The sequence below is a fragment of the Nomascus leucogenys genome, chromosome 5 (assembly GCF_006542625.1).
Source record: "Nomascus leucogenys isolate Asia chromosome 5, Asia_NLE_v1, whole genome shotgun sequence".
Taxonomy (NCBI): Eukaryota; Metazoa; Chordata; class Mammalia; order Primates; family Hylobatidae; genus Nomascus; species Nomascus leucogenys.
Window position 1 is genome coordinate 22,904,665 of NC_044385.1, and position 22,485 is coordinate 22,927,149.

At 48.7% G+C, this 22,485-nt stretch overlaps 1 protein-coding gene across 1 annotated transcript in view; it reads right to left on the minus strand.

The window, feature by feature from the left end:
- CNIH3 (cornichon family AMPA receptor auxiliary protein 3) overlaps positions 1-20,175 on the minus strand; it is a 131,068-nt gene extending 110,893 nt beyond the window's left edge. Inside the window, exon 1 of the mRNA XM_003275074.4 lies at positions 19,159-20,175. Coding sequence (XP_003275122.3) covers positions 19,159-19,239 — 81 coding nt within the window. The 5' untranslated portion in view covers positions 19,240-20,175. The remainder of the gene's footprint in view (positions 1-19,158) is intronic.
- Positions 20,176-22,485: the final 2,310 nt, after the last annotated feature.

Genomic DNA, 22,485 nt, shown 5'->3' on the forward strand with positions numbered 1-22,485 from the left:
ACGACAGAACCAGGTGATCTTAGGTCCCTTTAGGCGTCAGGATTCCAGGACTATGTGATTATATGACTCTATCCTCTTTCACCAATGTAGTCAAATTAAAAGAAAACAAATCTGCAAATGGTAAACCCAACTCACCCAACCCAACCCCACTACCAGAAGGATGGTGCCATCAGCTAAGACCTGGTGCACCAACACAGAGCAACCAACGCTTCTAACAACGGGGTGCCACAGCTGCTCCTGGTTAGGCCCTTGACCCCAGACATTTTACTCTCTTGGGTTTTGGCTCATTGTGTTGTTGATTTTTGTTTTCTTGAACGAAACATTCCACTTGGTATTTTGATATAAAAAAGAGGGTTCATGCCCATAATCCCAGTGCTTTGGGAGGCCGAGGCAGGAGGATCGCTTGAAGCCAGGTGTTCAAGATCAACCTGGACAATGGAGTGAGACCCCCCCATCTCTAGAAAGAAAACAAAAATTAGCCAGGTGTGGTGGCACACACCTGTAATCCCAGCTACTCAGGAGGCTAAGGCAGGAGGAATGCTTGAGCCCAGTTGAGCCCAGGAGTTCAAGGTGACAGTGAGCTATGATTACACCACTGCCCTCTAGCCTAGGCAACAAAGCGAGACCCTATCTGTAACAAAGGAAGGAAGGGAGGAAAAAGTGAAGAAATATAGGGACTAAGCTAAGAAGTAGGTCTCAGAAACAACCAAACTTTTGCATGCTGTGGGCTGACTGCTCATGTCTAAGGCCAAGGCCGGCTCGGCTGTGTTATGAGGTCTGAGTCAGCATCCCTGTCCTAGCACAGCCCCCGGCACTTTATTTTCCTCCCTGTTGCTCAGCAGGACTCACTTCTTGAAAATGCTTGCTGTTCCTACAGTCATTTCTCTGTTGATTTTAATAATCTTGCCACACCAAACTTTATTTGGCTTCTTTAAGAAACTCATTTTAACAGAGGTGCCAGCACACAGCACAGCTCTGAGCCATAATATCAACTCTCCCCTTGATAGGATTTGGCTCTGTGTCCCCACCCAAACCTCATCTCGAATAGTAATCCCCATGTGTCGTGGGATTGTGATTGGATCATGTGGTGGGAGGTGATTGGATCATGGGTGCGGATTCCCTCATGCTGTTCTCATGATAGTGAGTGAGTTCTCACAAGATCTGATGGTTTAAAAGTGTTTAGGGCAATTCCTCCTCTCACTCTCTGTCCTACCAGCCTGTAAGACGTCCCTTGCTTTCCCTTACCTTCCGCCATGATTATAAGTTTCCTGAGGCCTCTCCAGCCATGCGGAACTGTGAGTCAATTAAACCTGTTCTTTATAAATTACCCAGTCTCAGGTAGTTCTTTATAGCAGTGTGAAAACAAACTAACACACCCCTCATGAGACAACGGATGCTGCCTCCCATTTATGGAGCAAAACAACTTAGACTCCGCACAGTGCTAGAAGCTGCCAACTTTACTAATTATGAGCGAGCAGCTCCTGGCAGGGATGCAGTGGGGCATATTAAGTGGTACAGGTAGGGCCGAGGGGGGCCTCCACCCCTGGCTTGGTGTGAATCAGGGACGTGAAATTGAGCACCTCTGCTCAACACAGACTAGATACAGAGTAACTGGGCGGGGGGGGCAGCATTTCTCAGGAAGAGGAGTGAGTTGGGAGGCAGGGGATTATGCTCCATGGGGGACAGTAAGAAGAAAAGGAAAGGAAGAGCTAGGTTTCACTTTACCATTTATCCTCTAGAATTTGGGCCTGCACTGACTAGGAGACATCAAGCTAGCAAAAAACCTTTTTTTTTTTCTTCTTTTTTTTTTGGAGACAGAGTCTCAATCTGTTGCCCAGGCTGGAGAGCCATGGTGCAATCTCAGCTCACTGCAACCTCCGCCTCCCAGGTTCAAGCGATTCTCCTGCCTCAGCCTCCCGAGTAGCTGGGACTTCAGGCGCGTGCCACCATGCTCAGCTAATTTTTGTATTTTTAGTAGAGACGGGGTTTCACTATGTTGGCCAGGCTGGTCTCGAACTCCTGACTTCCAGTGATCCACCCGCCTCAGCCTCCCAAAGTGTGTGAGCCACCACGCCCGGCCTCTTTTTTCTTATTCTTAATTCACACAACTGCTGTTCCTTCCAAGTGAGCACATGCTCTGCTAAAGTCCTGCAAAACCCTCATCCAAGTGGATTCTGTGAAAGCTGCAGGCTCAGAAGGACAAACACGTGCCACGGAAGCATGCTGCACTGCCTCCACGGCCAGGGGATGTTTCATGAGAAGTGGAGACTTTCCTAAGGGGTGGTGGGTAGTCATCCCCTTGCAGGGAAACATGTTCAGGGCCACAGGTCCAGTAAATCCATCCTCCCCACCAGACCACAGCTGCTCCCATCAAGCTGAGAGGGAAGAGAAATAAGATGTTTTTCTGCAGCTCACATGGATAACACATCAAAGAGTCTGTGGCACCAAGAAGTTAATCTTGACTTTAGAGAAAATCTTGCTTTCCCTGAATACAGGCGAGGTGACAAGCTAAAAAATTAAACCAAAGAGCCGAAGCAGTGATTATCTGGCATTTTTTGGTCACCTACATTTATGTCACACTTCCACACCAGTCTGATGTCCTCTGGAGAATTCTCCCACTGAGTGCAGTCCTGGTGGGGGGGATAATCCAGGGGCCCGCCCTTCCACTGGAGAGATTAAAAGGATGCCTGGAGACCCTGCCATACTTCTGGTTGCCACTGTGTACAGCCAATGGGCAGCACTCACCCAAGCTCAGCCTTAGATGTTCAGAGTGATTCAAGGACGGAGATCTAAATCTGGCTATTCTATTGTTTCAAGCCTTGTTTTCTGGACTTTCCATCCATTTTATGAGTACTCCAATTCCCTTCCCATAAATTCCTTTTTTGGTTACGATGACCAGAACTGATTTCTAAGAATCTTAACTGCCAGGCCTGGTGGCTCATGCCTGTAAGCCCAGCACTTTGGGAGGCCGAGGCGGGCGGATCACTTGAGCCCAGGAATTCAAGATCAGCCTGGGCAATGTGGTAAAACCCCATCTCTACAAAAAATACAAAAATTTGCTGGGCGTGGTTGTGGGTGCCTGTGGTCCCAGATACTTGGCGGACTGAGATGGGAGAATCGCTTGAACCTGGGAGGCAGAAGTTGCAGTGAACAGAGGTCGCGCCACTGCATTCCAGCCTGGGGGACAGAGCAAGAACTTGTCTCAGAAAACAAAAAAAAGAATCTTAACTGATACATTCCTTACTGAGAAACCTGACACCTCATACCCAGGAAGCCTATCAAGAGACAAACCACCACAGGAGAAAGACAAAAGAATAAGGGGCAGGGAGCAAGCAATAGAGAACCACAGCATTTGGGGACTGGTAGGATCTTAGAGGTCACTTTGTCCAGCTCCTTCATTTCACACACAAGGAAACAAAAGGTCCAGGGGGATGCAGGGAGGTTTGCTAAGACAGAGAGGTTTGCTAAGGAGTGCCCCTCAGCAGCACCACCAGCCCCATTCACTGCCAGCCCCTTTCTAGGGCACGACTTTTGGTACTAAAACTGCCAACCAATAAGAGGAAAGGATGTCAAAACTGAACACATTTTCCTCCAGTCAGCACATATGCTTGGCTGGCCTCGGCTCAATTCTCTTATCACTCTCCAGAACCTGCAAGAAAAATTATTCCAGGATAAGTCATGATCTCATAATGACCGAGTGGCTTGAAATCCCACAGCATCTGGGCCAGTTCCCAGCGACAGATGACTTCACATGATCTGGGAGACCACCGCTCCTCGCCACCCCACCCCGCCCTCACATATTGCATCCCAGTGGCTCTTCCAAATCCCTTCGCAGACCTGCCCCCTACCCAATCCTCTTGTGAAATGACCACTGCAATTAGAACCCCATTGGACAAGGACTTTCAAGCTACACCCAAAGGCGTGCTGATGACATAAGACAATAACAATGAGATTCTGCTAGATATGGGATTCACTGTAGGAGGATGTAGCCTGTACCATTTCCCAATGACCACAGAGAAAGGAAGCAGGATAACCTAGGTATCTGTTCAGTATAGAATTTAGAAGCTATTGACACAGTGTGTTCTCTCCCACCCGGGTCTGCCTATACCTGCTCTAAAGGCTCCCAGTTTGCAGTAGCCATAGAGAGACACAGAAGCCCAGATATGTAGCTCCTCATCCACATCCACACGCACATGTGTTCAAACAGGACCTCTCTCCCTGCGCCCCACTCGAGAGTGGGTTATCTCAGACCTATGGACAATGCAGGGCAGTGTCCTCGCAATATGTCTCCCCTTATTTCCTGGCCCTGGACCTCCCAAGTCTTATTTCCTCCTCTTTGCATTCCGGGGAACTACCTAATCATTTGGCTATTTCCATAGCCACAACTCTGGAATGCAATTACTAATTCCTTTTTCTTAAAAAGGTTCACAGAACACAGTTAAATTTTTTTTAATCCAAGATACAAATGTCTCTATTATATAGGGGACCATCTGGGCTGCTACAGTTAGCTGGCTATGTTGCTATCAACTCTTTTTTTAGAGTTCATGAATCAGTTGCCAATAAGAAAAAAAAAGTAGTTAGTGCCAAGACTCTGCTTTCCTCCCCTGCATTTTTCCCCAGCAGGAGAGATGCATCCCGGAGTCAAAATGGACCATGCGAACACAAAACCAGAAAATATACCTAAGACTGATGCTCTGGAAACTTCAGCCCACGGTTCGAGACGCTGTGGAGGTGGGAGGTGGTGTCAGCTTACTTCCCAGCCCTAGGGCCCACCAGCTAGGCTAAGTAATATTGTGTAGCCTCCACAGATCTAAGATGTATGCACAGGAAAAGGAATAAAAGGAGGGCAAAAGAGAAAGAGGGAGAAAGAAAGGAAGATGAAGAAGAGGGAAAAAATCAGAGAAAAGCAAGAATGAATACCCAAGGGCTGGGAAATCCCTAATGCCAGGGACTCACCAACAACCACAGACTTCTGAACGAGCCAGACTGCCCAGAGAAGCCACTGAGCAGTGGTGGGAGCTGAGTTCAAATTGGAAACCAAAACCTTGAAAGAATATGAATGGGAAAGCTGATGAATGAAGAGGAACGCTAGGTGGATTCACGGTGGCATGGCCTGCCATTCCTCCCTTGCTAGGATGAAAGGGATCCAGTGAAAAGGGTATCAGTGGGTCATCCTGTCATCTGCATGTCCTGAGCATGCACCTTTGGTTTTTTTTTTCGTTGTTGTTGTTGTTGTTGTTGTTGTTGTTTGAGATGGAGTCTCACTCTGTCGCCCAGGATAGAGTGCAGTGGCACAATCTCAGCTCACTGCAACCAACCTCCGCCTCCTGGGTTCAAGTGATTCTCCTGCCTCAGCCTCCCGAGTAGCTGGGATTACAGGCATGCGCCACCACGCCCGGCTAATTTTTGTATTTTTAGTAGAGACGGGGCTTCACCATGTTGGCCAGGCTGGTCTCAATCTCTTGACCTCATGATCCGCCCGCCTCAGCCTCCCACAGCGCTGGGATTCGGTTTTTACAGACACTGCAAAGGATCAGAAATTACAGCTCCATTCTGGCCAGACAGCATACCCCAAGGGCAGAAACCACCCACCTCACTCACCTGAAGGCAGTTTCAGATGTTAATTACACTCACAAGCAACCACATAAACAGAGTTGGGAGCCCTTGGCCAGAAGCCTCTGGATGGTGAGAAGCAAATGATGGTTGAATAAATGTGTGATTAATTGTTCCCACTAAGGCATTCAGCCCAAAGAGTGCCAACTGCAAATGGGTACATAAGCATTCTTCACCTCCCACCCTTACCCCAGGGGGAAGAAGAAAAGCAAATTCTATCCCCCACAAAATATACGGCCAGGTAAGTGTGGGATGTGCATTGCTATGGAATTTTTTGTTGTGGTGGTAATTGTGTACATGTGTGAGAGAGAAACTACCTTTTTACAAATCTGGTTGTTTTTTAAATCACTTTTGTGACTCAAGGCAGCTGAAAAACATTAAAAAATATATCATCTCCCAAATTGTCTCCCAGTGAGCTAACAACCTACTTCATTTCCATGCCCCCAACAACCCCCAGCTTCGGGGCAAATATGGAAGTGTAAGACTTCAGCTCCTCTGCAGCACAGGTAAGGCCGCCTGGTCCACACTCTCTCCTCCTCAACCACGGATGTGCTAACCCTTTGCACTGATCTGAGAGCAGAAATGCAAATAAGGTTTTAATGAACAATAACAAAATTCTTGGCAAGATGCCCTTTGTACTTAATGGCAGGTGCATTCCTCAGTTCTCGAAAAGCCAAAAACATTCACAGCCCTAAAATCATGGGAAACACTGCTACTCTCTTCCTGTTGAAATCCTCTGGAAGAAACAACTGTAATCATGAGGCAAACTCCCTGGCAAAGCCCAAGAGTTGTCTTCAATAAAATCTCTGTTTAAGGACCATTTATAACTTCTCACAACTAGAGCTTAACGCAAAAATTTGAATAAAGATTTTATAACTATTTTGTTCACTTATAAGACGTGAAGGTTCTAAGAAATGTAGTAAAACAGACCAGATACTTAAGCAAATGCATGAACTGGGTCCTGCGGTTGCTCCAGCCTAGAGAGGACAGCAGAGGGACAGCAACCATCAGGGGCCAGAGAGTCAAGAAAGAGCAGAGGGTCTGTGCAGCAAAGACTGAGGACCAAGAGTTTCTGCCTGTAATATCACAGGAGCCACAAAAAATTAAACATTAAACACTTGATCCAGCAATTCCACCTCTGAATACACACACAAGAGAACTAGAGGCAGGGACTCAAGCCCTGGATACTTGTACACCCACATTCACAGCAGCATTATCCACTGTAGCCAAAAGGTGGAAGCAACCCAGTGTTCGTCGACAAAGGGGTGAACAAAATGCAGTCTATCCATACAATGGAACTGTCGACAGAAAGAGTCAAACTCAGTAAAATATTTGAAAAGATTTATTCTGAGCCAAATATAAGTGCCATGGCCCATGACACAGCCCTCAGGAGATCCTGAGAACACGTGCCCAAGGTGGTCAGGGTGCAACTTCGTTTTACATATTTTAGGGAGACATGAGGTATCAATCAAATACATTTAAGATATACACTGCAGTCGGGCATGGTGGCACACACCTGTAATCCCAGCACTTTGGGAGGCTGAGGTGGGCAGATCATGGGTTCAGGAGTTCAAGACCACCCTGGCCAACATAGTGAAACCCCACCTCTATTAAAAATACAAAAAAATTAGCCAGGCATGGTGACGTGTGCCTGTAATCCCAGCTACTCAGGAGGCTGAGGCAGGAGAATTGCTTGAACCCGGGAGGCAGAGGTTGCAGTGAGCCGAGATCGTGCCACTGCACTCCAGCCTGGGTGACAGAGCAAGATTCTGTCTCGGGGGGAAAAGAAAAAAACAGATATACATTGCTTCAGTCCAGAAAGGTGGGACAACTCAAAGTGGGGGCAGCAGGTGGTTGGGGGGGTTCCAGGTCCTGGGTAGATTTAAATTTCTTCTGATTGACAGGTAGCAGGCTTCAGAGAAAACAGACTGTAAATACTGCTTATCAGACTTAAGGTCTGTGTTGATGTTAAATGCTAGTTGGTGTTTCCTGAATTCCAAAAGGGAGGAGGGCATAATGACACATGTCCCACCTCCCTTCCCCTCATGGCCTAAACCAGCCTTTCAGGTTAACTTTCGAGTGCCCTGGCCAGGGAGGGAGCCCATTCAGATGGTTGGGGGGGGCTTTGAGTTTTATTTTTGGTTTACAGAATATTACTCAACCTTAAAAAGGAGAGAAATGCTGGCACAGACTACAATATGATGAACCTGGAAGACATTATGCTGAGTAAAAAAAGCCAATCACAGGAGGACAAATACTGTATGATTCCACTTATACATGGTGTCTAGAAGTAGATCAGTTTAGAGGGACAAGGTAGAATGGTGGTGGCCAGGGGCTTGGGGAGGAGAGAATGGGGAGTTACTGTTTAACGGGCACAGAGTTTCTGTTTGGGAAGGGGAAAAAGTTCTGGAGATGGATGGTGGTGATGGTTATACAACAATGTGAATGTACTTACCGCCATTAAGCTGTACACTTAAAAATAGTTTAAAAAAAGTAAATGTCATATATGTATTTTACAACAAATTTTTTTAAGTTAAGGGAGCCAGATTGAGTCCCAGTAGAAACTGCAGGGTAGGGTGAGATCCCTTTTGCTCTCAGGTAGCCAGGGGAATAAAGAGACAGTTGAGCAAAGCGTAGAAGCAGGATAGAACTAGAGAAAATGGCTAACTTGACAAGGTGGGCTAAGTCTAGACCTGGGCTAGACTATTAAACGATAGAGTCTGAACAGAAATACCCAGTCTGATTCAAACTCAATTAGTGTCTATACATATTCCAGAGGCAGAGGTAAAAGAGACAGCCCCTGCCCTCCATTCGCTGACCAGCAACAGGGCCTGTATCAATCCTTCGGCTGGAGTAATCTAATTGTTCTTTCAAGACAATGGCCTCCGAGACTCAGGTGGTGATGAAAGGTTCTGTTCTCAGAGCCCCTGTCCCAAGCAGGAGTGCCAAGGCCCATGGTGGCAGTGGCAGAAAGCAGGCAGCCCCTGGAGAAAGAAGCCATTCCCTCTCACAATGGCACCCTGGGCCTCTGAGCCTCATTATCAGACTGACTCGTGGGTCCGAGATGGCACTGCATTGACTCCCCTTCCAGAGTCACAGAGCAGACTGCAGGAGGGGGCCTCAGTCCCCATGGGTCTGCTAGTGCACACAGGACCCACTGCACACTGCCAGACAGACCATCCTAGCCGGACATGGCTCCTGCAGCCAGCCACCACTGTCCCCAAAGTCACAGGCTCCCTCTTTTCTTCAAAGAATGAGACCCACAGGCCAGGTGTGGTGGCTCACACCTGTAATCCCAGCACTTTGGGAGACTGAGGCGGGAGGATCACGAGGTCAGAAGTTCGAGACCAGCCTGAACAACGTGGTGAAACCCCGTCTCTACTAAAAATATAAAAATTAGCCAGGTATGGTGGCACATGCCTGTAATCTCAGCTATTCAGGAGGCTGAGGCAGGAGAATTGCTTGAACTCGGGGGGCGGAGGTTGCAGTGAGCTGAGATCTCACCACTGCACTCCAGCCTGGGTGATAGAGCCAGACCTCATCTCAAAAAAAAAAAAGAATGAGACCCACAAGCTTCTGGGTTCATAAGCCAGAATGAGGCTACCAAAGAGGTGACTTTTTTCTGCTTTCCTGGTCAGTCTGAGAGCCACCATCAGTCATGCACTCAACACGTGTCCACCATGTCCTCCTAAGTCCCGTGAACACATACATTGGACACCAAGGGCCCTGTTCTCCATTCGCCCCTGCTTCATTTAGAAAGTCCAGGTACAGGCACACAGAAGTGTGTAAGAACACAGGTTTGTACTTGGAGAAGAACAAACAACCCACACAAGTTTGCCAGGTTGTAGGAGCCTGTGGTAGGTTGGAGTGAACGGAGTTGCTGATGATGAGACCCAGGCTCGTCAGTGACAGCATATGGAAAACTTAGATCCAAGAGGGAAGAAGGCTCTGCTTGTAGAAAGAATAATAAATAGACATATCTACGGTGCAATAAAGTCTACATGTGGGGTTGGGGCTGTGAGATGGGGAGTTGTGGGAGACCGCCTGGAGAGGTAGGTCAGTGCTACGTTGTAATAGGCTTCCAACCCCAAATTGAGGGGTTTGGCCGTTATCCTACAGGCAGTTTACAGCGATCCCATGAGACCCCAAGATTAGTCTTCAATCCCCACGCCCTAGAGCAGGGATCATCTTAACCAAGACTCTCAAGTCTTTTAATGCCTAGGACACTGTGCACACAGAAATGGTGGTGGCCCCATTACAGTCTATCACCCTAATCTTTAGATATATTTTTTAGTTTTTTATTTGGGCTTTATTTTAGCATATGCAAGAATGTCTCCTGTTTGCTTCTCTTTCTATGCCAAATTAAAAATATTTGCGAGTCTGATCATTATGCCCTGGATTTGTATTCAGAAACCAGTTCAGGATCTAGCTGTGCATTTAGAGTTTTCAGTGACCAGTTTCTGGGAGTTAAGCAGATTCCAAGTGTCATTAAGAAATGCAGGCAACCCTCAGCTAACCCCATTAAGATGCAGACACTCTGGCTATGAATGATCCCAAACAGCAACCACTTCCAACCCTGCAGATCTGAGTTGGTCACTCATGCAAATGACCTCACTATTTGTAGCAGAGCTCATTTCATGCTTCTTCTCTAGATTAAAACAGTTCAGTTTATTTTTCTAAAGACCCTCCAGGTCCTAGAAGAAGAAGAAACCCAGAAGCAATGTGAATGGCAAGGATTTCAGCCTGGAATTTAATATCTGCCTTATCTAACCCACAAGGGGACTATCTACACCTAGTTGTCAAAGGATGGAAGAAAGGTGTATTTCATAATCTATGATTTAAAAAAATGGGTACCACAAGATAGCAGTGGGATTGCTATCTTGAAGCACAAAATCAACATATGTGATGTTGGAGAGACTAGCATGCAGCCCCCTGCGTCAGCCTCGACATCATCTTCTGCTTTTGGGCATACACATGGGTTGCTGGGCTGCAGTCACCATCTGACAGCCCTTTCCTGTCACAGCTCGTCTTCTTTGGAGTCTGTTGTTCACAGCCTCTCCCCAGCAGTGTCCTCCTCCACACCTTCAACTACCCTGATCTATCCCATCCACCATCTCCCCTCCACTTAATTCTGGACTGAAGCTCAGTTAGCCTCCCTTACACAGAGAGAGTCACCAAGTCTAGGATTCCATGGGCCTTCAGCAGAGCCCAAAAATGTGCTTTTTTTTTTTTTTTTTTTTTTTGAGATGGAGTCTCGCTCTGTCGCCCAGGCTGGAGTGCAGTGGCGCCATCTCAGCTCACTGCCAGCTCCACCTCCTAGGTTCACGCCATTCTCCTGCCTCAGCATCCCAAGTAGCTGGGACTACAGGTGCCCACCACTACACCTGGCTAATTTTTTTTTTTTTTTTGTATTTTTAGGAGAGATGGGGTTTCACCATGTTAGCCAGGATGATCTCCATCTCCTGACCTCATGATCTGCCCGCCTCAGCCTCCCAAAGTGCTGGGATTACAGGTGTGAGCCACCACGCCCGGCCAAAAATGTGCATTTTTAATAAGCATCCAGATGATTGTCATAACCAGCTAAGTCTGGGAAAGTATTCACTGAGGAGGAGTCTGTCAAGCTTAAGCTGGCTGTAATAAATTATCCAGATCCCTAACTTATTTATCAGCAATCACTGAGTTCCCATTATACTGCCCCATACTGGACACTGAGGCCACAAGTGAGGGCAACAGTTTCTGCCCTCCAGAAGCTTATAGTCCAAGCACAGAGACGAATACAACAGTAGGATTCAGACCTGGGGACAGGTGCAGAGGACAAGTGGACTCAGATCGCCAGGGAGAATGGGGCTTCCTAGAGGACAAAGGCTGCAGCAGAGCCAGTCAGGTGAAGAATGAAGTGGGGAACAGCATTCCAGGGAGACAGAACAGCCCATTTGGGAATTGCAAGAAGGTGAGGATATCTGGAACACAGAAAATGCAAAACGTGGCTAAACAGTTAACTGGGACACGGTCCTCCCAGCCCTCTAAACTGTGAAAGCGAGAGAAACCAGAAAAAGCTTTAGTCTGGGAATAACATGGAAGGATCCTTTCAGGTATTAGATCACTCTTGGTAGCCATGAGTGGGGAGGATTAGTCCAGGGGAGATGATAACCAAGGAGGCCAGCTTGGAAGGGACCACAATGCTCTGAGAAACAGCAAATGGGGGCCTGAACCAAGGCAGGGATGGGAGGCATGGAAGGGAGGGGACAGACATGGCTGGTGACTACAGAAGGAGCAGATGGGGTAGAGAGGGTCTCTGGGTGAAGACTAAACCCACTGGGGCTGTGAGGAGTGAGGAGGGCATGAAGACAAGCTTGGCTGGGATCCAACTGTGGGGCATGGGGCAGGTGGCCCCATGGACACACAGGTCAGTGTCAGGGGACAGGTCTTGGAGGCCAGGAAACTACCAACATGGAAAGGAAGGTGCAGAAAGAAGAACCCACAGGGGAGATGGAGGAGAAACAGGGCTCCAGAAAAACAACATTTGAAAACAGTTGCAAAGAAGACGCGGACAGCAGTCTCGAAGCCACGGAGAGGCCAAGATAAGCACTAAATGGTGCCCAGAGATTGCCACAGGAGACCACCGGTGTCCTCATCAAGTGCTGAGCTGAGAAAAGGCAGGGGCACAAGCCAGGTGGCCAGAAAGGAAACAAGTGTCTTTGGAAAAGAGATAAGATACACAAATAACAAAATGCTGACACGTGCCAATTCTGAGTGGTGGATGCAGAGGGCTTTGTTTTATTAGTCTCCGTGGTTTCTGAGTGTCTGAGGTAAGAATCCAAAGAGGTGATGGCAGGCAGGATGTGGTGAGACAAAACTGCTCTGCAAGGGAAGAGAGGTTGAGCAGCATCTAGAGGGTCTGGGGACCAAAGGCTTGTCTACAGCTCAGAGGCACCACAGCCTTTGAATCTGCCAGGGCGTGGGGACGGGTGGACCTGCAAAGGGCAGTGGCTGAAGACACAGACAGGTGGGGAAAAGTGATGGAGCAATGTCCACAGATAACTAGGAGCGGAGGAAGTAGCCTCAGATGAGGGAGAGACTCTGCTGCTTCTGAGTCTGAGAAGGAAAGATAAACCATTAATCAGAAGTCTGGGGAGAGGCAGGATCCTGAGGCATCCCTGCCTGATCATCTCTATCTTCTCTGGGAGCTGGAAGTAAAGTCATCTGCTCAGAGGTGGTCGGGGGTGGGGGGCAGTTTGGGGAGCTTCAGGAGACTCTGAGAAAATGACAACAATCTAGAACAGTGTTGTGGAAGATGAAGGAACTGACTCACATCCTGCTGATGAGTTAGGAGGCAATACCGAGACCAGCTAAGGTCAAACCATGCCTCCACCTGGGTCCCAGCAGCTCCCAGGTACCTGGGGTGAGAGAAGAGAGAGAAGAGAGTAGATTCCTGGGAGAATGAGGCATCCACTACAGGAGCGACAGGAAACAGAGGATGCCGCAGTGGAGAGCAGCAGCAGGAGCTAAGTGGTGGATGATGAGGGGTGATGACACAGGAGGAAGTAAATCCTAGAGAAGCGATGCATTGAGGGAAGAAGGAAAAGCCACAGTCAAAGGAGGGCCAAGAGCCCCTGGGGCAGCAGAGTGCGGGAGTAGAGAACAGGGAGCTCACTGCAGAGGCAGGTCCAGGGCAGGTCAGGGGGCCCAGGGACCACAAAGATGGAAATGGTCACCAGAGGGGAGGTCAGATAACCAACAACACCCAGCACCTTGCAGGACAGCAAGGACAGGACAGTGACCAGGAGCCAAGTCCTCAGTGGTGCCCAGCAGAGGGGCCCATGGGAGTGAGTCAGATGACGGTGGCAAGGGCACCATCCAGATAGCACAGCTACTGAAGAATGAGGCCCCAGAGGAACCTGTTTGCAGACTTACTGGGACAGAGGTCCACAGCAGAAAACAAGTCCAGAGAGCAAGGCGCAGAGCCATGTGGATATACAGAAGGGAAAAGCACCAGGTAGCCAGAGGGGCTAGAGTGAGGCAAGGGCCCAGGCACAGCTTCAGTGCTAGTATAGGCGGGAGCTCCAATTGCCTGTCAGGAGCCTCACAACATTCACTGCCTTTAATGTTTGTTCAGTAACTCTAAAGTCAAAGACAAGTTACTTTAGTGTCTCTAACATCCAACCCCAGTGAGGCCTTGAAACCTCACCAAACAGTTGGGATTGGGGCTGGTGCCTGATTCTTTTAGGTGACCTGTGAATTCTGCACACTTCTCTCCTCTCCTCTCTAACATGACTGCAGTGGAAACACAATGATGACGTAAGCTTTCTTTTTCAGGGGGGAGTTATTGCAATGCAAACAAGGATAAAGCGGCAAGCAATGCAAACAATGATAAGGTGCCATGCATCAACCCAGACACTACGCTTTCCAGAAGGTGTTCTCTCCAGGGACAGCCAGTGCTTCTTCCCAACCTGTTCCTCTGAAAGAGAACCAGCTCCACTATCATCAAGAAGAGCCCCATACCCCATGGCAATGGCCAGTCTTCTTTGCAATAATTAGCTTCCAAAGTTTCAAAGTGCCAAGGCATGGGGGAAAATGCACATTGTCCAAACTACCTAGAAAGTAGTCCTTAAGAAGCAGCCAGAAGCCAAATCAGAAACGAGTTACCATTAGTATATTCTCCCACTGCTAATAAAGACATACCCGAGACTGAGTAATTTACAAAGAAAAGAAGTTTAATGGACTCACAGTTCAGCATGGCTGTAAGGAGGCCTCACGATCATGGCAGAAGGTGAAGGAGCAAAGGCATGTCTTACATGGCGGCAAGCAAGAGAGCATGTGCAGGAGAACTGCCCTTTATAAAACCATCAGATCTCATGAGACTTATTCACTATCATGAGAACAGCACAAAAAAAAACCCATCCCCCATGATTCAATTACCTCCCACCAGATCCTTCCCACAACACATAGAGATTATGAGAGCTACAATTCAAGATGAGATTTGGGTGTGAACATAGCCAAAACATACCACTATGTCAACTGGAAATGCATCAAGCCAGAAGGAAACAAGAATTTGTCCTACGAGTATTTATACCAAACACTCTCTATTTGTCAGGCACTGTTCTGGGCTCTGGAGAAACAATGGTAAAGTAGAAAACATCCCTGCTCTCATGGAGCTTCCTTCCACTTCAGCTGTGGGCAATGGACAGTGATGGAGGGAGGAGATAAAAGGGGGATGGAGCAGGCTGGAGCTGCAGACATCCCACCTGAAAGTGAGATGCCAGAACGGACAGGGGCATCATAAGTAGAACAAAAAGTGGAGACCAAGTAAGACCTGGCAGTGAGTGCAGTACCCTCATCTGAGTAGGCCAAGGCAGGGTCATAAAAAAACAGGCTATTTATTGTCAACCCCAAGCATCCTACCATTTCACATAAACCCATTTTTTGTTTCCAGGTGGGTACTCTGAGAAACTGAGATGTTTACTAGATTTCCAGAGGCTGAGTCTGTGACAAGGTGGAACTGGCAAAAGGCTCCACCATGAAGACATCTTCTCTAACAAAACTGCCTCTCAGCACATATGTATGTCATCCCTGTCCACGGCCATTTAAACCCTCAAACAGCAAATGCTGCTGTGAATCCAAAGAAATTTCAAGGTGAGATGGTGCATCAGATCTTTCTAGGGAATTTTACTGGGAATTAATTTTATTTGTAAATTGTCAAAACTCACAGTGACTCCAAATAGAAAAACTTCAAAAGCCAAAAACCTGAAATTCAGTAATGAATCTTTGATCTTTTCAAAGAATAGCTTCATCTGCGTTTATATAAATGAGACATGCTGCAAACAGGCTTAACCAAGCTGGAGCAGAGAAGGCTCTTGTGAGTAAACACCATTCATTTTATACTGGCTGGAAATACACATCACTTCACATCAAAAACCCTTTAGAACACTTTTTTTCCTTCTAAACATCCACATGCAATTTTTTTTCTTAGAAATGGGGTCTCACTATGTTGCCTAGGCTGGTGTCAAACTCCTAGGCTCCAGTGATCCTCCTGCCTCAACCTCCCAAAGTGCTGGGATTATGAGCATGAGCCACTGAGACCGGCCATATGCAATTTTTTAAAATACACAAGAGATAATCTTTTCTGGATAAGATTACTGATGATTGTATTTAATTACAAATCACTGTATTTTCAAAATTTTGGACGATGAACCTATATCATTTTATAAGCAAAAGTCCAATTTAAATAAATAGAATTTTCCTCTTTTAAAAAAGGATATATAGCATGTCTTGAGTCTGGTTGCTGTTGCTATTGTAACCCCAATCAGAAATTCCAAATCTAAAATTTCATTTATACAGAGAAAGGTAATCCTTTGGATATAAATTATTATCTAAGTTATGAATCCAAAAATAGTGACTACAGTTAAAGAAAGGGCTTAGGCTTAAGAGTCTCACAGACCTAGCTCAAGTCCATGCATACCAGCTCCAATATATACCATCTGTGCAACCTGAGGCAACCTTGTAATCTCTCTGATCCAGTTTCCTCATCTGGGAAATGTCCGTTATGAAGACTAAAGGGCTGCCTGGGCAGTAAGAGGCTAGGTGCCTGAGGGTATGCAAAGCCACAGAAAAAACTCAGTTTTCTTCTGCTTCTTCCAAATGTGATAAATGTACTCAGAGACAGTAGCTGATATAAAATAAATGGGTAACTTGAAATATTTTCAACTGAAAACAAATGCAGATAAATTTTCAAAGTAAAAAACAAGACTTGAAAGAAAGGCTGGCCACATCCATCCTTGCTCCCAAATATCTGGTGGGAAGAAAGGGAAGGAAAACGATTGGACTGAGAGATCATCTGTAAAGCACTTAAAACTTGTCCTACAGCAGACACCCAATACATAGTAGCTACCATCATTACCCCTAAGTCGGTATGTACAATTCAATAAGAAAAGCATGCCATCTTCATATCTTATAGCCTAGGCATGGCAGCGTGGCAGGCATTTTAACTGCTATATGTTGTTAAGTGCCCAATTCATTTTTGGGGGTGTTGATATATACCACACAATCAATATGCCTTGTCCGATCAAGAAGTACATAAGGAATATAAGAAGCTGGAAAGAAGGCAAACAGTCTAACATAAAACCAAGTCTCTTCAATTTTGGTCAAAATAATTACTACCATGTAACTAACACCCAGACATACAAACCATGTCCTGAAACCAGGGTGTCTCTGGTTTCCCAGTTCAATGTTCAGGAACCAAATCAGTGTGGTGGGGTTTGGGTTGTTTGATTTGGAGAGAGGGAAAGAGATAGAGAAGGAAAAGACTGGGAAAGGAGGGACTGAGACTATGAAATTATTACTGTAATTTGAAATCAAAACGCACAAATTCTTTTCATTATTAGAAACAAGAATCTTGCCACTTCCACGAGGAATCTGGGTAAAACCTGAGTTGGGATTTGACTGCATGTCAGCCACCCCTAGATAAGGGGGTGAGCATTGAGAAGCTGGAGGACAGAGCCAATGCTGGATGAGGGAACACCTGATTTTCATTCAAATGTCAACCAGCTGCACAAACCACTCAGTTAAGCTGTTCTTCAATTATTAATCACCTTCCCCTGAATAAGAGAAAATTATTCTTTCTGGTTACTTGCTCTGCTTCAGGGACCAATTCAGAGAACTCCAAGCCAGACTTGAGTTTGAGGGAGCTCTCTGGTACCTGACACCCTCTGGCCAAGGCAAAAACAGAAATGCAAATGAAGTATTGCAGAAAAAAAGGAAGTAGTTGGCCTTCTAGAATGCAAGTAACTCCCCAAATGCAAAGAAGCTGAGAAAGTTCCTTTAAAGCACATTAGCAGAGGTTTGCTGCACTGCTTGGGCATGACCTAATCTGTACTCCTTTCTATTCTAAATCAGGTAAATTTCCTTTTCCCTTAAGAACTGTCAACAACTTCAAGCCTCAATTTTCTACCATAGATTAGACCCAGCCTTGCAGAGCAGAGAAGCGAGGGTTTAAAATCCCATTACTTCTAAACAGCGGAATTTTTTAAATCATCCCCCAAATATCTATGTTTGGATTCCCGGTCACCCCCAGATTCCTAAGTCTACTGATGCATGGATTTACACAATCTGAGACATGGGGGAAAGCTTAGCGATTATCCAGGTCAATTTTCTCACTTTAGAGATGTGGAAGGAAGCCAGCAAGGGTCTTTCCTAAGGTTACCTGATCGGAAGCCACCTTCCTCCCCGAGTTTCCCCTCTCCTCTCTGTCAGAGCCCTGTAGCAGGAGCTGCTCTAGCTGCTTAGTTCTATTTTAAGACAAACTCTCACACTGCAAACCACTTATAGAAAACAAGGGCACCTCACCCACCCTGCAATTTTCTCCACGTCTTCATTTTGGGTCATCCCCACTGTATGAGAGTCTGTGATGCTCACCAGAACCATGCCTCCGGGAATTCGTCTCAGGGTCCTTCCCTGTCACCTAGACGCTGCGCGGGGCAAGGCTGTTAAAGGTGGGAAATTGTGCACTGGGGTGCTCCTTCTAAACATTTGGCCTTGGCCATTCTTCCCACCAGCCCTCTGAGGGTGAGGATAGGGGGCTTAAACAACCTCAGAGAAGGAAGCCTTGAGAGTTGCATGCACTCGCTAAATGTTGCACAGTCTTTGAGAGAACCGGCGAACGCACTCCTGCGCTCTCTCAGTACTTCTCTTCCCCTATTCAGAAGCTTTCGCTCCTCTATTCCCAACCACACCTAAAGAACTGGGATCCACGGCTGCCCTCCACCTGGCGTAGCCCCGGGAAGGGTGACAGGAAGCTTGTGCGGGCTGGGGACGCTGGGGGCCTAGCGGAGGTTCGCCACCTGCAGGGGGTCTTCAGGAGTCGGACTTCAGACGCCAAGAGGGAAGAGAAGGACACCGTCGTCGCTCTCCACGGTCTCTCTTCGTGACTTTCCTCCATGGCCTTAATGATGCCTGCCCTTCCCCAGTCTTCCTCGCCTCCTTGCTCTTGTCTTCCTCGCCTTTCCCCCACCGCCTTCCACTTCGACCCCCATTGCCTGGTCTCTCATTCCTTTCCGTGGGCTCGGCTTCTCCCTACCTCTTACAAGGAGCTCCCATCGTGTTTCCACTTTGTCTCCAATTATGTCTAAATGCAACCCACCACAGATGCTGACATTTTAAATGTTTAGTTATTATAGCTACTTGACTAATTGCCGGGACCGACAGCGGCGCTTCTCCTTCGCCTCCCGCCAGCAGGAGAGGAGGGGGCGGGAGAGGAAGGGGTTAGACGTGGTGGTAGCCGCCACTCCCCGGCGCCCGGGACCCGGGACGCCCGGTCGGGCCCTGCAGAGGGTGTCCTACCCGGGCACCAGCGGCCCCCCGCCTCCAGCCAGGGCACTGAAGGCGCGCCCGGCGGGATGCAGCGAACTGCCTCCTGCCCCGGGACAGAGGAGCGGCAAAAGGTCCAACCTTCCGGTCCGCCCACGCCCGCAAGGTGGAAAAAGTGAGGTGAAATCGGGGAAATTTAGCGAAATTGGGGCGAAAGAAGAGAGACCAAAGCGGGTTACTCACGTGCCAGATGGCGAAGAAGATGAGCGCAGCGCACAGCACTAGAGACAGCATGTAGCAGAACGCAGCGAAAGTGAAGGCCATGGCCGGCGGACCCCAATCCCACCACACACGCCAAGAAGTCCCTAGGAGCCCGATGCCTCCCTAGAGGACCGCACTCCCTCAAAGGAGCCGCGTCTGCACGCTCCTCTCCAGGCTAGTGCCCCGGAGGGCGCACAGCTAGCGGAGCGACTCGAGGGTCAGCGAATAAGCGCTGGATTCCCGCAGGCTCCGGCGACCCCAGACCCGGCCCTCCCGCGAAGACAGGAAAACGTGTGTCGAGTGTCGCTGGCGGGAATCGTCCGCAAATCGAAGAAGAAACCAAATCAGCAGCGAACACCTGCAAATTAGTGCCAAGCTGTGAGGCCCTCGAGACCAACACAAGCGATGCGACGACTCCACGGAGGACCGAGGGAGGAGGTCCCGTCCGCCCCAGGAAGAGCTCTCTGCTTTCCTTCACTAAACCGCAGAGCAGAGACAAGCGCTCCGCTCCGGACCCTCCCGCGCCACTGGGAGGCAAACGGATAGTGTCCAGCGAGGTGCCCGAGCGGCCTCCGAGCTCCTCCCAAATCCCAGAGCCGGCAGCGCTTTTTCCGGACAGAAGGGGTCTTTAAGTAGCCGGGAGGAGGTAGGTCCCGTTGGTCCTGCGCCCCAGACGCGGCTTCCAGCGCAGCCGTGCGCTCCGAGGCGCGCCCGTCCCCAACTGCGACTCCGGCCAGCCGGCCTCCGCTACCCAAGTGTCCCGGAAACCGGGGGTCGGACGGGGTCGAGCACTGGCTCCACCCAGCGGGCCAACTCCCGCCCGGGTTGCTGTAGCAGTGGGTTTCAGGCCAAACGCTGTAGCTCGCTCCACCTGCTGCTGCCGCTGCCGCCGCCGCCGCCGCCTCTGCCACTGCGAGAACTGTAGCGGTGCGACCCGGGATTCCCTCCTCTCGGCGCCCCACCCTCGACTCCTGCTCCGCTGAGCGCGCCCTCCCCGGCGGGCGGAGACTGCAGCGCCGGGGGCTAAGGAAAGGTGGGTGGCGAAGCGCCGCCGGGCGCTTGGTGTCCGCTGCCGCCGCCGCCACTGCAGCTGTGCACGCTCGCCTCTCGGAGAAAACTTGAAGCCAGCAGTACAGGCAGGGCTGGAGGCCGAGCGGAGGTGGGGCGGGACCGGTTGGAGCAGGGACTCTTTAAACACGTGCGTCTGGAGGAGGTGGGAAGCTGCGGAAGGGTATGGTGTGTGCCTCGCGCCTAAACGCGGCAGCCGCCCCTCCCGATTCTTGCAGTTTCGCCTATCGGAGTGGGAAGTGTGGGGACTTGGGGCGTTGCCTAGTGTTGGTTGGGGATACAGTACAAGCCTTGGATCCCAAAGCTGCTTGGGTGGATTTTACCAAACTGTAGCATACTCAGTGCTTAGGGCTGCGTTGACTGCTCTGCTCCCAGACCCTGCAAAATTCTCCATTAGCGCCCTTCGGTTGCATCCTCTACCCTCCCCAGCCATCCGACCTTGGGACTAGGGAAACGTGGACTTGGTGGACTATTCTGCGCTGAGGAGGCCGCAACGAGGGCTCGGTGGTGTTGGTGTTGGTCCTAGTGGAATTGTCAAGAGGCTGCTTTTGGAGGTAGACCGTTTTCTAGCTGCAAGTTACCTAACATCTTTAATCCTTAGTTTCTTTATCAGAAAAACACAAATAAGAGTAGAGTCAAGCCATTTCAAAGGATTAAAAGGGAACGTAAGTAAAAAACCTAGCACTTGGTATACATTCAATAAGTGGTAGGGATTATTAATTGCACCCTTTCCCCCAGTGGCCCAGCGTCTTGAAAGTTCACCATGCTTGCTTTGCAAGAGATTCCTGACGCTGCAGTGAAAGAGGTCTAGTCATTCCAGATAGAACTTCAGTTTCAGACAAGTCATCAAATCCAGAAAGCAAGGAAAAATACCCTGAAAGACGACTGGCAAATCTCGGTGAAAGAGTAGACACACCTCATGGATTGGAGTGAATCTTAGAGCACCTGGTACCTTGCACAGGGTGGGAACTAGATAAATAACTATTGCTTGATTCTGACTCTGGTATGCTAGCTTTCCTGTTCACAGATGTGATTCCGATGCCTTGAGAGCTGGAAGGGATGAATTCCAGCAAGCTAGAGATACAGCTTTCTAGTGACGGAACTGGAATCCCGTCTGCGGACTCCTAATCCTGGGCTCTTTCTACTATGCCCCAACATCCCTGCAGCTATTTGGCCACTTTATTTATTTATTTATTTATTTATCTAACGGAGTCTCACTTTGTCGCCAGGCTGGAGTGCAGTGGAGTGATCTCGGCTCACTGCAACCTCCGCCTCCCGGGTTCAAGTGATTCTCCTGCCTTAGCCTCCGGAGTAGCTGGGACTACAGGCGAGCACCACCACGCCCAGCTAATCTTTGTATTTTTAGTAAAGACGTGATTTCACCATGTTGGCCAGGATGGTCTCGATCTCGTGACCTCGTGATCTACCCACCTCGGCCTCCCAAAGTGCTGGGATTACAGGCGTGAGCTACCGCTCCCGGCCCTTCAATTTATTTTATTTTATTTTTTTGAAGACAGTCTTGCTGTGTTGCCCAGGCTGGAGTGCAGTGGTGCTATCATAGCTCACTGCAGCCTCAAACTCCTTGCTAGGACTACAGGCATGCACCACCACACCCAGATAATTTTTGTTTTGTTTTGTTTGCAGACATAGGTCTCAATATATGGCCAGGCTGGTCCCAAACTCCTGGCCTCAAGCAGTCCTCCAGCCTTGGCCTCCCAAAGCGCTGGGATTATAGGTTTGCACCACAGTGCCTGGCCTCATATCTCCCTCCAGTTTAGAAACTAGATGCCTTTCAGTAAGAAGTGGGGAAACTAGAGCAAATCCAGAGGCTGATGACCAGAGCAATGAACCGATCAAGATTTTATTGCCTCTGGGTCAGGACTGGCTACATACTTTGGAGGGCCAAGTGCAAAATGAAAATATGGGACTTTGTATTAGGCCATTCTTGCATTGCTATAAAGAAATACCTGGCCAGACATGGTGGCTTACGCCTGTAATCCCAGTACATGGGGAGGCCGAGGTGGGCAGATCACCTGAGCTTAGGTATTTGAGACCAGCCTGGGCAACATGGCAGAAACCCCATCGCTACAAAAAATATAAAAATTAGCCAGGTGTGGTGGCATGCACCTGTAGTCCCAGCTTCTTGCAGAGCTGAGGTGAGAGTGTTGCTTGAGCCCAGGAGGTCAAGGGTGCAGTGAGCTGTGTTCGTGCCACTGCACTCCAGCCTAGGCAATAGAGCCA